The following is a 14306-nucleotide window of genomic DNA, read 5'->3' as shown; positions in this document are numbered from 1 at the left end:
TTAGTATTTATTCAATCGGGGACGTAAACACACCAGCACCATTTATCAAGCACTAGTGGGGAACAAACACAAAGACACACACACACACTCACATGACAGGTTTCTTCCAGTTTCTGTCTACCGAATCCACTCACAAAGCTGTGGTCAGCCAGGGGCCATAGTAGAAGACACTTGCCCAAGGTGCCACACAGTCGGACTGAACCCAGAACCATGTAGTTGGCTTAAAAAAAAAAAAAATACTGGGGTCCCCAGCATGGCTCCAGTCTAATGACTAAAATGACATATATCACTGGCAGGGAGATGACTTGCTGCTATTTCTAGCAGTCAAGCGTTCATCATTGACAAGACCAAGGAAGGTCAAACTCATGTGACCTGATGGTTTGAGTGCTGGAGGTGGCAGAGATTTATCTCCCTGTTAGCAATATAAACAAGAGTGAATTTTGCACCAAAAGTCAATATGAGAGTTTCTCTCATGGTATCTATCACAGTATAGTTCGTTCTAACTTTTCTGATAGCTCAAAAAGAGACTTGCAAAGACCCTCTCAGCATTAATCTGCAAAGGATGAAAACATCAGCTGCAACATCAGATGGAAGATCCTATACTATTGGATTAAAGAAGATGTTCCATATGCTCGCTTGAAAAACCATCTTTTGAAAAAACTTGAGAACCTCCAGTGACTGTGTAAACACCAGGAGCAAGATATTTTATGTCTGCATTTTAAAAAATACATCTTAGCAGAAATTAAGGATAAACACTGGACACATCATAGACATTCCAGTGTTACTTTATGTAATTTTGATATTTGGATGTCACTGGTTATATATAATGTGAAATTAATTATCTCCCCTATGTTTCTCACTGTCTTCTAAATATGCACGTGCATCCAAACATCAATTGCATCAAACATAGTTACTAAACAATCTTGTTGTCTTTAACAGCTTGATAGATGGTGAAATAAATATTTTGGCCAGGAACCCTGGGTAGTTGTATTCCACCAGGCTTTTTGTGGTTTTGTTATAATACCTTTATCCTCTTCACTGATCAAGTGTTATATAATCTTACCACAGTCATCATCATCATCAAACATCTGTTTTCCATGATGTAATGGATTGGACAGTTCGACAGGAGCTGGTAAACCAGAGGGCTGCACCAGGCTCCATTTATCTGTTTTGGCATGGTTTTTTATGGATGGATACCCTTCTTAATGCAAACCATTTTATAGGGTATATTGGGTGCTTATTACATAGCACCGGTATGGGTACTGTTTATGAAGTGCCAGCACAGGTGTAAAGTATGTAGTGCTTGGACAGGTGCTAATTATGTGGTGTCAGCATGGGTGCTTATTACATGGCACTGGCATGGATACATTTTACATGGTCCCAGCACAAGTGCCATTCACATGGCACTGGCACAGTTGCTTTTTAAATGACATCAGCATGGGTGCTTTTTACATGGCACCAGTACCCACAGGGTTACCAAGTAACTTGCAAGACAAGGACCTTTTTGCTGAGGGAAGGAGAGGGATGAAGAGAAGTGTCTGTGTACCAGGCAGGAATATAATAGAGGGACAGGGATAGCTGTCTTATTACAGCTTGACAAAAAACAAATATGTATATATGTAGACAACCTAACATAACAATCATTCAATATAGGCATATATATATATACACACGAGAATATAGATATGAATACAATTATGTAATCACTGCCATTAGATTGAATCTGCCATCTTTATTAAACATAATGGGCAAACTATTTGAAAAATATGAATTATCCATGTAATGTTGTTATGGTTTTTAAAATTTGATTTAGCTGTAATTCTCACCAGCTATATAAACCCACAACTCTTTGACCCGTAACTAGTTTGGTAAGTGCCAATGCACGAAACTCTAGGCTGTTGAGTCATTCTGTTGCTTCAGCTAAATATTAATAAATATATGTATGTGTGTGTGTGTTAATGATTTCAAAGAATTTATATTTGTTTCATTTTCTTTTCAGAACCTCTCCCACTTCTGAGAACCATAATTCTCGAAGAAATAGTAAGACAAGACATAAGTCTGTTGAAAATATAAAGAATTTAAATGAGAAAGAAGAAATCGTCACCCAAGTGCCTGTAAGAATATATTTCTATTTCTTTTAAATCACTGTTTTGTGTTTGCTTTTGGTTAACTGATAAACAGTTTATTGATTTATTTCTCATCTTAGTGAAAAAATAAGAACACTCATTGAGAATTAAAACCCTTTGGACTTCATGATAATGAGATTACACGATGTTCATACTTTTCACAAATTCATTAGTGATGTAAGTGAAATGATAATTATTAGTAGGTTACAGATTTAACTTGTCAACATTTATTCCACTGTGTGTTACTGGAGAATTTTATATCTTTTTTATCAGAATAAATATATTTATTTCCTTTAGCATTCTTTGAACTTGCAAGCAATGCTGGGTACTTAGGTTAGTATATACATATATAAATGAGAGCACAGTAGTTTGCTTGAAGCATTGTCGTACAGAAGTAGAAAAACAAAAGAAAGCTTCTAATAATGCAGAAATTGATGTAACTAGACATTTCTTGGACTGTTTCCTTTTGAGGATGGGCCTTTGTGTCTGAAATATAAAGATTTTTGTAAAACTTTCTGCATTGTTAAAAACTTTCTTTATTTTCCTTTTCTTTTTCTACACACACACTCTCTCTCTCTCTCTCTCTCTCTCTCCCTCACCCTCACACACACAAACACAAAATGATCATTTATTTGCAAATATTGTTGTGAACAAAGTAATACTACAGGCATCAGTAAAAAGAAAGAGTATCATTATCTTTCATTTAGAAATCAGGTTTCCTAGTTCAAATCCAGTGCAGAACTGTGAACATCCAGGATTAAGACATGTGATGATGATTGAAAACCAAATAATCTAGTGTTAATGTAACTATTAGAACATTTGTTTATTTCTAAAGATGAGGCTAATAGTCAAAACATTTAACACTGTAGTAGCAATAATTATTTAATTGATTATTGTAATTTGCTTGAAGCATTGCAATATGTTTAAATGAAATAAACGTTTGAAAAAAAGCACCTTCAAGCAATGCAGGTGAGAAATTAGGCAAAATATATTTAAGGTAATGTCAGTTAATGAAATGAAAGAGAAAAGATATTCTATTACAATATTTATCCTCATTTAATCATAGATTTCTGTTAGAATAAACTATACTTTGATAGATAGCATGAGAGAAACTTTCATATTGGTATTTGGTGCAAAATGCCAATATGAAAGTTTCTCTCATGGTCTCTACCACAGTATAGCTTGTTCTAATAGAACATCCATGTTTAAGTGGGGATAAATATTACCTCTAGGTATTAATACTGCCTCTGTTGTTGATCAACAAGTATCCGGACTGTTGTCATAGTAACGAAGCTAAAGATGCTGCTTGGCAAAGATTGACTTTGAACTCCGCTGTACATGCACATTACAGCAGTGCTTTGAAGGAAGGTGTGTAGTGTGTGATCATTGCAATGACCATGACAGAGAAAGCTATCATGGCGATACCTGCTCAGAGGCCTTTGCAAAGTTGCAGAAAGTATATGGAGAGGAGTGTATGAGCCACACACTGTACTAATGATTCAGACGTTTCCAAGATGGCCGAAAAAATGTCGATATTGACTAATGTTCTGGGAGACACACAACCAGCAGAACTGAGAAAAACATCACAGATGTATGTGCAACTGTGAGGGGAAATCATTGAATCACCATCCTTGAGTTATCAGAAGATGTGCAGGTTAGTTACGGTTCAGTTCAGTCCATTATCGCTGAAGATTTGGGTATGAAACGCATGTCTGCCAAGTTTGTGACAGAACTGCTTTCACCTGACCAAAATGACACATGGGTTTCAGTTGCACAAGATCTCCTTGATTGTATCAAGAACGATGAAAAGTTTTTGAAAACTTTGCATAGGCCTCTGAGCAGATATCACCAAGGTTTTCGCAAAATTTGATGCAGGTTCTTTGCTCAGCTTTCTCTGTCATTGTCAATGCGACAATCACACACTACACACCTTCCTCCCAAATACTGCTGTAAACAGGGGAAGTGAGCTAGAACGTTAAAACTTAGTGCACATGCACAGTGAAATTCAAGGTCAATCTTTGCCTAGCAGCTTCACTCTGCAGGCTTTAGCTTCATTACTATGGCAACAGTTCGGACACTTATTGATCAGAGCACGTATATATGTTACGATAGTCAATAATCAAAGAGTTACCAGCAGACCTTTCTAATGTATTGCTGATAACAATGCATTTCTCTGATGATTTTTGATGATTTTCTTTTTCCTGTTTGAAAAGAGAATTCTTTCCTAATATATTATAGGATCAATGAACAGCTTATATAAAGTAATCTAATATCTATACTCTTTGTTTTCATTTAATAATTTAAGTGTTTTCTTTTATAGCAAGTGACAAGAAATGAAGAAGTGCTCAAACTAAGGAAAAATCACGCAGCAAAGCGTATTCAGAAAGCATGGCACCTACATGATGCAAATAAACAAGTAAGAGAAAAAAAATGTTTGAATATTCATTCTTGCCTGTTTCTTCGATGACTAATTTCAGAATGAATGATAAATACATATATTATCACCATCGTTATCATATACTTCTTCATGTTCCTACCTTAATTGTATAATATTTAAAAGTCATAAGGCGGCAAGCTAGCAGAAACGTTAGCACGCTTGGCAAAATGCTTAGCGGTATTTCATCTGTCTTTACATTGTGAGTTCAAATTCCGTTGAGGTTGACTTTGCTTTTCATCCTTTTAGGGTCGATAAATTAAGTACCTATTGTGTACTGGAGTCAACCTAATCGACTGGCCCCCTCCCCCCAAATTTCAGTCCTTGTGCCTAGAGTAGAATAAAAAAAGAGTAGAAAAGAATATTTAAAAGTCATATAATATTCCTAATCACTTTAACATTAGTGGCACTTCTTCTTTTCCCAAGCAATGTGGTTTGTTGCATCATTCTTTCAGTGTTGCCCTGTGTCTCTGTTGTAAAGCTATGGACTGATCAGTCATCACAACTTTTTATTCTTTTGCTTGCTTCAGTCACTGGAGTGTGACCATACTGGAGTAGTGCCTTCATATTTTTTTCTTTTTCAGTCAATTATTCCAACCCTGGTGCTTAGTATAGTCTGATATTTCTTTATCTGTTTCCATTTATTGAACAGCTAAGTTACCTCATAATGTAAAGTGATGCAACTCCAAAACTGAACCCAAAACCACATGTTTGGAAAGCAAGCTTCTTAACCATACACATACATATACAATGAACATATTGTATACCATGTTCAAGTTCTTCTCCTTCTTCTTCTCTTTCTTTCTTTCTCCACCTCCTCTTATATCTTCATATTCTCTTTCTTGCAATAATTTCATCATATTTCTTTTCAACAGGCTCTGGTAATAATTCAGGGCACACTCTTAGCACATGCTGCTCGAAAGAAGTTTCTCAAACAATCCAAAAAAGAACTCAAGTTCACCCATCTGTGTGAAGAGGAAAGTAGCTTAGAGAGATCTGTAAAACTGATACAGTCAGTAGTGAGGGCTCATTACAGCAGGATAAAACAACAGCAGAACTTTAGGTAAGTATTGTTAAAAACATTACTAATTAATGACTGGTCAATTTGCCTGGTTCACATTATGAACTGAAATCTAATTGTTTCATTTATCCTACTTTTGGATCAGAGTGCTTCTGTTTAGTCCCTTGACATGCCAGAAATAATAACCAAATCTCCCTTAACCCTTTAAAATATAAACCAGCTATATCCAGTCTAAATATTCCTCGTGTTTTATGTTCAAACTGGCCTGATCTAACCTCTTACACCTATCCTACAATATTGTTCTAAAAATAGAGACAATACCATCATCAAAATCTCAAAGCTGTGAGACAATACATAATTAATTCAAAACAATATGAATAAATAAGCATTATATTTGGCAGAGTAATTTGAATGCTAAAGGGTTAAGTCCCTCTCTATCATCTTGAGCCAGTGTTGGAGTATTTATGTGACAAAATTACTTGCAAGAGAGAGCAGTGAAGTCTTTCTCAAATCATACCCTGCAGTGCTGCACCCAAAACTGTCAGAAACATATTTTCATGATTAGAATTATCAAAGCATAGAATAAACTACCCATGTTTGATGTTTGCTGTCAAGACCCAACATCCTTCAAAAGTTCCTTACTTCCTGAAATTTGCCAACTTTACTTCTCATGTTCCTATGCACCTTCTATTCTGTGTACTATGCATGTACTTCTAGTTTTCATTGTTTTCTTGACTTATAACCACTTTAAACTTACAGCTGCTTTCTGTCCCCTCTTTTACCCTTTCCTGGTGAATTCTAGTACACCTGAGCACTGTATACAATAAGCTCATTGTTATTACTTCTCTTATCTGCAACATTTTTTTTTTTACAGGGAAAATTTCAAGATGGAACAAATAGTGCAGAGATAAAGACAGATTATACAGTTCTTTAATAATATTCCATATATATATTGTTGTGTCTGGGGAGAGTTATTTTGACTTTGTGCCTTATACCATATATTTATCAAGTGGCCAGCATGGGAATAAAAACCATCAAAGGTAACAATTATTTAAAATTATAATTTAGGGTATCTAAGAGATACTGCTATGCTGATAATAGCAGTCAAATCTTGACTCTAAACCACAATAAATGTATATATGTATATATATATTTAATGATAATTAATGATGCATTTTATGAATCAAAATTGAAAACCATTTTTTTTTTTCTACACTTTTTTCTTTTCACTCCTCCTCCTCCTCCTCTGAAATTTAAATATATTAAATATGTGCTCTGTATAAAACATCTTTAATATATTTAATTCTTCTATTTCTTTCTTTTTTTTAAAAACTTATTCCTGTTTCCCACCAATCACAGTATGTGCAAGCAGTTGGCAGAAATATAATTCTTCAAAAACTGCAATAAAAAAAAAATTTAAAAAAATGATCCAAATTTAGTATTCGAATAAATAACTCATTAAACTATGACAAATATTTAAATAGGATTATATTGTCAATTAAAAAAAAAAAATTCATACTAACAGTACCCTTGAAAATTCCATGGTTATACATTACCGTCCATACATAACAGGCATGTCCTGTACGTACCTCTTTCAGCCAAGAGGACCTTGACTTCAGGGCTTACGGGTGCTGGTGTCACATAAGAATCACCTGTGCTAGTTCCACATAAAACACCTGTTCATAAAAGTGTCCATGCCAGTGCCATATAATAATAATAATAATAATAATAATAATAATAATAGAGCTGTTACATATAACAACATTGATAATCGTAAACTAGTGAAAGATACTCTAAATCCTAAAAATCAAATTAGTGAAGATAATTTGGAAAACAAGCTATAAACACAACAACAATAATTACAGACTAGCAAGTAAAGATATAGAAAGTGTTCCACGAAATAAAATGTGTAACTATGCCAAGTAAAGGTGATGTCTGCTCGATTGTAAATGCAAAATTAAAGAAATTATGCATAGATGTAAGGTTACATCAAAAGGGCAGTTATATTATTATATAGGAGCTACAGAAAATTATAAAAAAAGAAGGATAGCTAATTACAAAAACACATTTAAGGATAGAAATAAGAAAAACAGCTTGAGTTTAACTAAACTAATTTGGTCTATTAAAGAAAAAACAAGGACTATACACTAACCTGGGAAATAATTAGCCGGGCAAAACCTTACAGCAGAGGGAGTAAAAGATGTGAATTGCATGTCGAAGAAATCTACCAGATTATTATATCAAAATTTAAATTAATTAACCATAGGCACGAAGGAGTAATTAGTTGTGTTCATCAAGCTAAACATATGTATAATAGGTACAAATAATTGCATGATAATATTAAGTAAAACTAAAGTATAAGGTTAGTTAGAAATGTAAACTAAAGGTTAATTTAATATAACTTATAATAAATATTATAGAACAAATATATGCTAACCAATTAATTGAATATCCATAAAATTAAATTAGATTATATGAACAGTAATTGAGAAATATGTCCTTATATTAATGATTAATAATAATAATAATAACAATAATAATAATAATAATAATAATAATAATAATAATAATAATAATAATAAAGATATAAATAATAGTAGTAAGAACAACAATTATAGGGGTGGCCGCGGGCATAGTATGAATAGTAGTAATCAAATGAACTGGAGATGGCAATGCTACAAACATTAATTACAAGAAATCGATCTTAAGAACTCAAAAGTGATGAATAGTAATATGACCTACATTTATGGCAGCTAATTCCTCCCTTTGACCTGTAGGCTTAAAAGGTTAGTTTGAGCTATTTTTAGAATGATACTCCATGTAGCTGAATAAACAAATATATAAAAAGAATTTTTTCGGTTCCATTTAGAAGAAATCAAATTAGTAGACAAAATGCCCTGATGAAGCCCTTGATGGATTGTAGCATCATAATGCACTAAAAGATGAAGAAAATACACCTTGATAGCAGTGAAAATATTATGTAGATGGAAAAAGAAAGCACATAAAAGACTACATAATAAAAAATTGGATATTCTCTGTTCCCTGTTTCCCTTAAACTGATTCATTATATATATATATGTGTGTGTGTGTGTGTCATTGTAAGATCCAAGGATCTAAGTGTAGGAAGTTAGTAAGCTTTGAGCAGTCAGTGGTAGATATAAAAACAACTTTAACAAACTAGTTTATTGGTGTAGAAGGTTATATACTTTTCCTATTTTGAAGTTCGATAAACTGAAAAATGTTTTTTTATAGTTCATGGTTAGTAATGAATGTGAATAAAAATTCAAACTGAGGGAATGGTACAAGTAAAATCTAGGCTATATAGCAGATCTTTACATTGACCCCAGTGCATAACTGGTATTTTATTGACCCCCAAAAAGATGAAAGGCAAAGTCAACCTTGGCGGAATTTGAACTCAGAACATAAAGAAGGATGAAATACCACTAAGCATTTCACCCAGCATGCTAACAATTCTGCCAGATTGCCACCTTGATAATAATAATAATAATAATAATAATCTAGGAATAAGGTCCAAAATTTTGGGGGAGGGGGCCAGTCGATTAGATAGCCTTGATAGCAGATCTTTGGAAGTAATAATTACTCAATGAAGGGGTACTCCACTAGCTACTCATCAGGCCGAAGATACCTTAGTTAAATGAAAGTTACATTGTCATTAAGGAATCCCAAGTTAACTCACCAGAAATATAATTTAAAATGAATGGTGAAGCCAGAAGAATGGAGTCAAAAAACAAAATAGAAAAATATATGTATGAGGAAATAAAATGGTCAGTAATAGAAAGGAAGGGTGATGAGAGGTAAAAGTTTCTAGCCATTAGGGGAACATATGTGAAAATATAGTTAAAAACAATTTCATGCTATAAATACATACAAGAGCTTCAAGTGTGGGGTGAGAATGCAGAAGGATTAGTTTGGGAATAATTGGGGAGGACACTATTATTTGTACCTTAAGAATGCATTGCATAACTTATGTTTTCAATTAAGGATTAGGTCACTCCATTCATTCAGGCAATCACTGTATTGCATAATAATCTCTGCAATGCAGAGATCACATTTGTTGTTATAACCATTATACAGTTTGGCATGGGTAATGATGGACCATTTTAAGTTGTATAGAACTTTGTTTTGTTTTATCTATGATCCACCTCTCCATCTTTAAAGGTTCTTTTTGGTTTGAACTGGGCTATACAACAATCTTAAGAATAAAAATCAAAATCAAATAAAATGACCTTATCTTAGAAGTCAGGTCATGCTGCTATTCGAAGAATGAAAATAAAAATTGAATAAATTAACCTTGTCTCAGAAGTCAGAACATGTTATCAAGATCTTACCCCTTGTTTTATATCTCCCCACTCACCTCCATTATCTTTTAAGGTCTTTTGTCTAGAACTCTGTCATCTAGTTTGAAAGATTATAAATAAAATAAAATAACCTTATCCTTTAGAAGTTATATTGTTATACCCTATCCTCTAATCTTCCTACTGCTATAAATGCTCTCCACCACCCTTCATGTATCCATAATGTTTTTCCTATATTAACTACTAACTCGAGCAAGCGAATTCATTCTTTTGATTGTTACTGGTCAGGGAATCATGAAGTGGTACAAACTGGTGATTTTTGGAATGTTTTTTTTAAAATATATAATTTGTGTATGTTCACCTGATGAAACGGTTTTATTTTTGCATGATGTAATATCTCTATTCATCAATAAAAATTTTATTAGAAACAACTGTAGTGAATGAATCATTATCCATCTGTTATTATTTATTTATTGTTCGCCTATTAGTATTGACCTGAAGTTGATTAAGCGCAATACAATTGTTGCAGTGTGTGTTCCTAAATACAACCTTGAGACTCATAATATACTTAGTTGGGTGCAGTTAATTGTATATACAACTGGAATAATAATCTGTCTGTAATTCAGTATGCAGGTATTTATTCCTCTGATTTCATAGTAAATGTGATTTCTTTCTTTTTGACCTGACCTGGTGCTTTACCATTTAAGTACCTTATTCACTTGAGCCTGAACTTTTATATATATACTAGCAGAGGCACCTGGCATTGCCCGGGAATGAAATTATTCTTAATATACTGGAAGAAAAAAGCAAAATATGTTGTATAGAAATGTTTTATTCTAAATTCAATTTATTCTTCAATTGGGAAATCAATTCTGAATTCATAATACAAAATAATAATAATAATCCTTTCTACTGGAAGTGCAAGGCCTCAAATTTAGGTGAAAGGATTAAGTCATTTACATCGACCCCAGTGCATAACTGGTATTTTATTGCCTCCCCCCCAAAAAAAAATAAGATGAAAGGCAAAGTCAACCTTGGTGGAATTTGAACTCAGAACATAAAGAAGGATGAAATACCACTAAGCATTTCACCCAGCATGCTAACAATTCTGCCTTAATAATAATAATAATAATAATAATAATAATAATAATAATAATAATCTTTTCTACTCTAGGCATAAGGTCTGAAATTTTTTTTTGGTGGGGGGGCAGTCAATTAGATCAACCCCAGTATGCAACTGGTACTTAATTTATTGACCTGAAAGGATGAAAGGCAAAGTCGACCTCAGTGGAATTTGAACTTAGAATGTAAAGACAGACAAAATACCGCTAAGCATTTCACCTGGTGTGCTGTTTCTGCCAGCTCACTGCCTTGTCCCATTGCATAATTTAGAGGATCTAAATTTCTTAGTAGCATTATTAAGACTCCTACCTTCAGAAAAAGTTTATGTGGAGGAGTTCCAGGTGGCTCAAGAGAATTGAGGAACTCTGTTGGGTAATGGACAGCTTGATTTTCATCAAGGACTGAATCAACTGATTTGTACTCCTTAATGACTGTTGGAATCTTATTCATTAATTCATGGTTAATCCTTGATACTGTCTCATTTTTTGGAGCAAGAATTGCCCTTTCACACAACCAATTATGTGAATTATAATTATTACTCAAGTCTGGAAATACCCTGTTCTTCAGTTCAGTCAAAGGATTCACCATGATAGTAATATGAACCAAATCGATATCACCATTCCCATCAAATGGTACTTTCTCATTCTTAATTGGAGAAACCAGGTTGAAAACTATTTTGCATATTGGTTTCCATGTAATAAAGCTGGTACATTAGTATTGAAGGAAAATTTCTGTACTTTATTCCATAGGTGTGAAGACTTAATGCATGCTTTTATTTCATCAGATCTTGTTTGTCTCAGAACGACTAGTAATGTCTATCTGAAGTCTCCTGATAAAACTAATGTAACTCCTCCCATAGATTCATTGTTGCCTCTTAGGTGTCCTGTAAGGTCTTTTCAAATGCTTCCATTGCACCTCTATGTGTCATGGTGTATTCGTCTCAAATGATAAGGTGGCATTGGCACAACGCTTCTGCTGAACCTGAATCTTTGCTTATGTTACAAAATGGACTGTCATTTGTGACCAGGTTTAATGGTAATTTAAAAGCAGAATGAGCTGTTTGTTCTCCTGGGAGAATGGTGGCAGCAAAGCCAGACAATGGTACAGCAGCTGCAATTCTTTTTTGTTGCCTTGCCTTGGAGAGAAGAAAGAAAGAAAGAAAGAAAATTCCTCTGCATTTTTTCTGGTGATTGTGTAACACCACATGCAAGCACACACACACACTGACACATATACATACAGTATCAAACATCAGATGAAATGGATGTGTGTGTGTGTGTGTGAGAGAGAGAGGATGTGCCACTTAGACTTCACTGTCTTTCTCTCTCTCTCTCTCTCTCTCACACACACACACACACATACATACAAAAAAGATGTACGCATATGTATTTATGTATGTATGTATACATGACAACACACCCCTTTACTCACTCACTTTCACACAAACACACACACATACATAAATGTATACAAACGTACATACAAAAGCAGAGCTGAAGACGGCATGCAAAAAGTAAATAAATAAAAAACTTTTACGGAAATTAACAAAGTGTGTTGGTTCAAGTGAAAGAATGCCCATATTTTTTGGGATGCTCCATGTTAAATTGCAAAATTTTAATGCGATATTTGTGTAATAATGAAATCAAACCTGGATTGTGTGTGTGTGAGAGAGAGATCATTGCAAACAATCATCATCATCAAGCTGTATGGATGGTGATTGTAAAAACAGAAACACGACATACATAGGTGAAACGGCGAGAAGTTTGGCTGAGCGTGTAAATGTACATTGGAGAGACTATAATAATCAAAAACAAACCTCGGTGCTCTACCAGCATGCCAAAGAACAACATGGTGGTGTACTGGACCGAATTAGCATAGAAATCCTGTCTAGACACCCCGGTGACGCATCGTTGCGGCAAATACAGGAGTCGGTCCTCATAACTGAAACGCAACCAATTTTGAACAGCAAATACACGTAGATGAGGGCCTTACAATTGCCCATGGTTGCATGTGTTGTTCACACATGGGATGCGGAACGTAAACGTAAATAAAAAAGATGCATTTACGAAGAAAACGAAATATATATATATATAACAGAAAGGAAACCAAAACCAAGTCTAAAGTCTCTATCTGATCTGATATAAACGAAATTGTTACAAACACACATATGGACGCACATACTTACATATAAGCACGAACACATAAGTGCATGCACACATACGAGCTTGCACACATAAGTGCATGCACACATAAGTGCATGCACACATACGAGCTTGCACACACTCACATGCTCATACCGAACAGTTTCAAAACAACGCCAAATCATACATTCAAAATAAATGGAAGTGGAGAGACAAGTTACTGAAGAGATTGCAAGAGTGCAATGAAATTATTTAACAAAAAACTATATACTGTTTATAAATTAATAAAGGACTGAACCAGTGCGTGTGTTTATTACCGGCATAATGCCTCTCCCAAGGTTTAATTGTAAAAAATTTTCATTTTATCAAAAAAAAAAACCCCCAAAAAACTCATTTAACAAACTCCAGAAACTGATTATATTCTCGAAATTGTGTCTCGTATCAAAGTTATATAGCTATTATTAAATTATTATTAATGAAAACAGAGGTGAGCAAGAATGAGAGGCTGTTGCAACAAAAAATCTAAACTGTTGCCTGCAACAACGAATCAATAAAATCTACTCTGCAGGGAATGCAATGAATATCTAAATTTATGAAGAACTGGACGCAGTGAATGCAATGAATATTTAAATTTGCGAGAATTTGGAGTTAAAGAAATTCAATAAACTGCAGAAATCGAAATTACAGGCAATTTCTTAGAACATGAATTTATAAAACTATTTCCAGACAATCAAGCTTTTAATATTGCTTTCTTTTGTTACTTTTAGTAATTGTTACATACCTAATTAATAAGCAGCTTTCTCCATTATAGTATAGAAAGCTTTTCCTAATTCAAGACGACTTTTGCCGACTCCACAACATACCTAACCAAGGGGCGTAACTCCTAGCAAAATCCCCTGGAACGTCTTTCATTTCACCATTTTTTGCAGCAGACGCTGACAAGTCATGCTAATCCACCTCCGGCAGTGGAGAGCAGTTTCCATATTCCCTTCCTTGTCGTCTACCTCTGATGAGCGTATTCAATAATTAGTTTGTTGCCTAATACTCCATTGTATTTTCTGCACGAAACCAATTGGGAAGACCAGCTGTGATAGATACTTAAAACTACAATATTCGGATATCTATATCTATATATCTATATATATA

At 34.1% G+C, this 14306-nt stretch overlaps 1 protein-coding gene and 1 long non-coding RNA gene across 2 annotated transcripts in view; one reads left to right on the top strand and one right to left on the bottom strand.

Moving 5' to 3' along the window:
- Positions 1-10348, top strand: part of LOC106867316 (uncharacterized) — a 60237-nt gene extending 49889 nt beyond the window's left edge. Inside the window, exons 16-19 of the mRNA XM_014912156.3 lie at positions 2000-2114; positions 4447-4542; positions 5436-5623; positions 6456-10348. Of these exons, the coding sequence (XP_014767642.1) occupies positions 2000-2114; positions 4447-4542; positions 5436-5623; positions 6456-6492 (436 nt within the window). The 3' untranslated portion in view covers positions 6493-10348. The remainder of the gene's footprint in view (positions 1-1999; positions 2115-4446; positions 4543-5435; positions 5624-6455) is intronic.
- A 363-nt stretch (positions 10349-10711) lies between these two features.
- On the bottom strand, positions 10712-14080 carry LOC149131410 (uncharacterized). Its single transcript, XR_016237971.1, has 2 exons — positions 13942-14080; positions 10712-12154 (listed from the first exon to the last, which is right to left on the bottom strand). It is a non-coding gene; the product is annotated as an uncharacterized LOC149131410 (long non-coding RNA).
- Positions 14081-14306: the final 226 nt, after the last annotated feature.

The sequence above is a fragment of the Octopus bimaculoides genome, chromosome 22, assembly GCF_046866305.1.
Source record: "Octopus bimaculoides isolate indiv1 chromosome 22, ASM4686630v1, whole genome shotgun sequence".
Classification (NCBI taxonomy): Eukaryota; Metazoa; Mollusca; class Cephalopoda; order Octopoda; family Octopodidae; genus Octopus; species Octopus bimaculoides.
The sequence above is the reverse complement of the archived record's forward strand: the minus strand, read 5'-3'. Positions and strand labels throughout refer to the sequence as shown.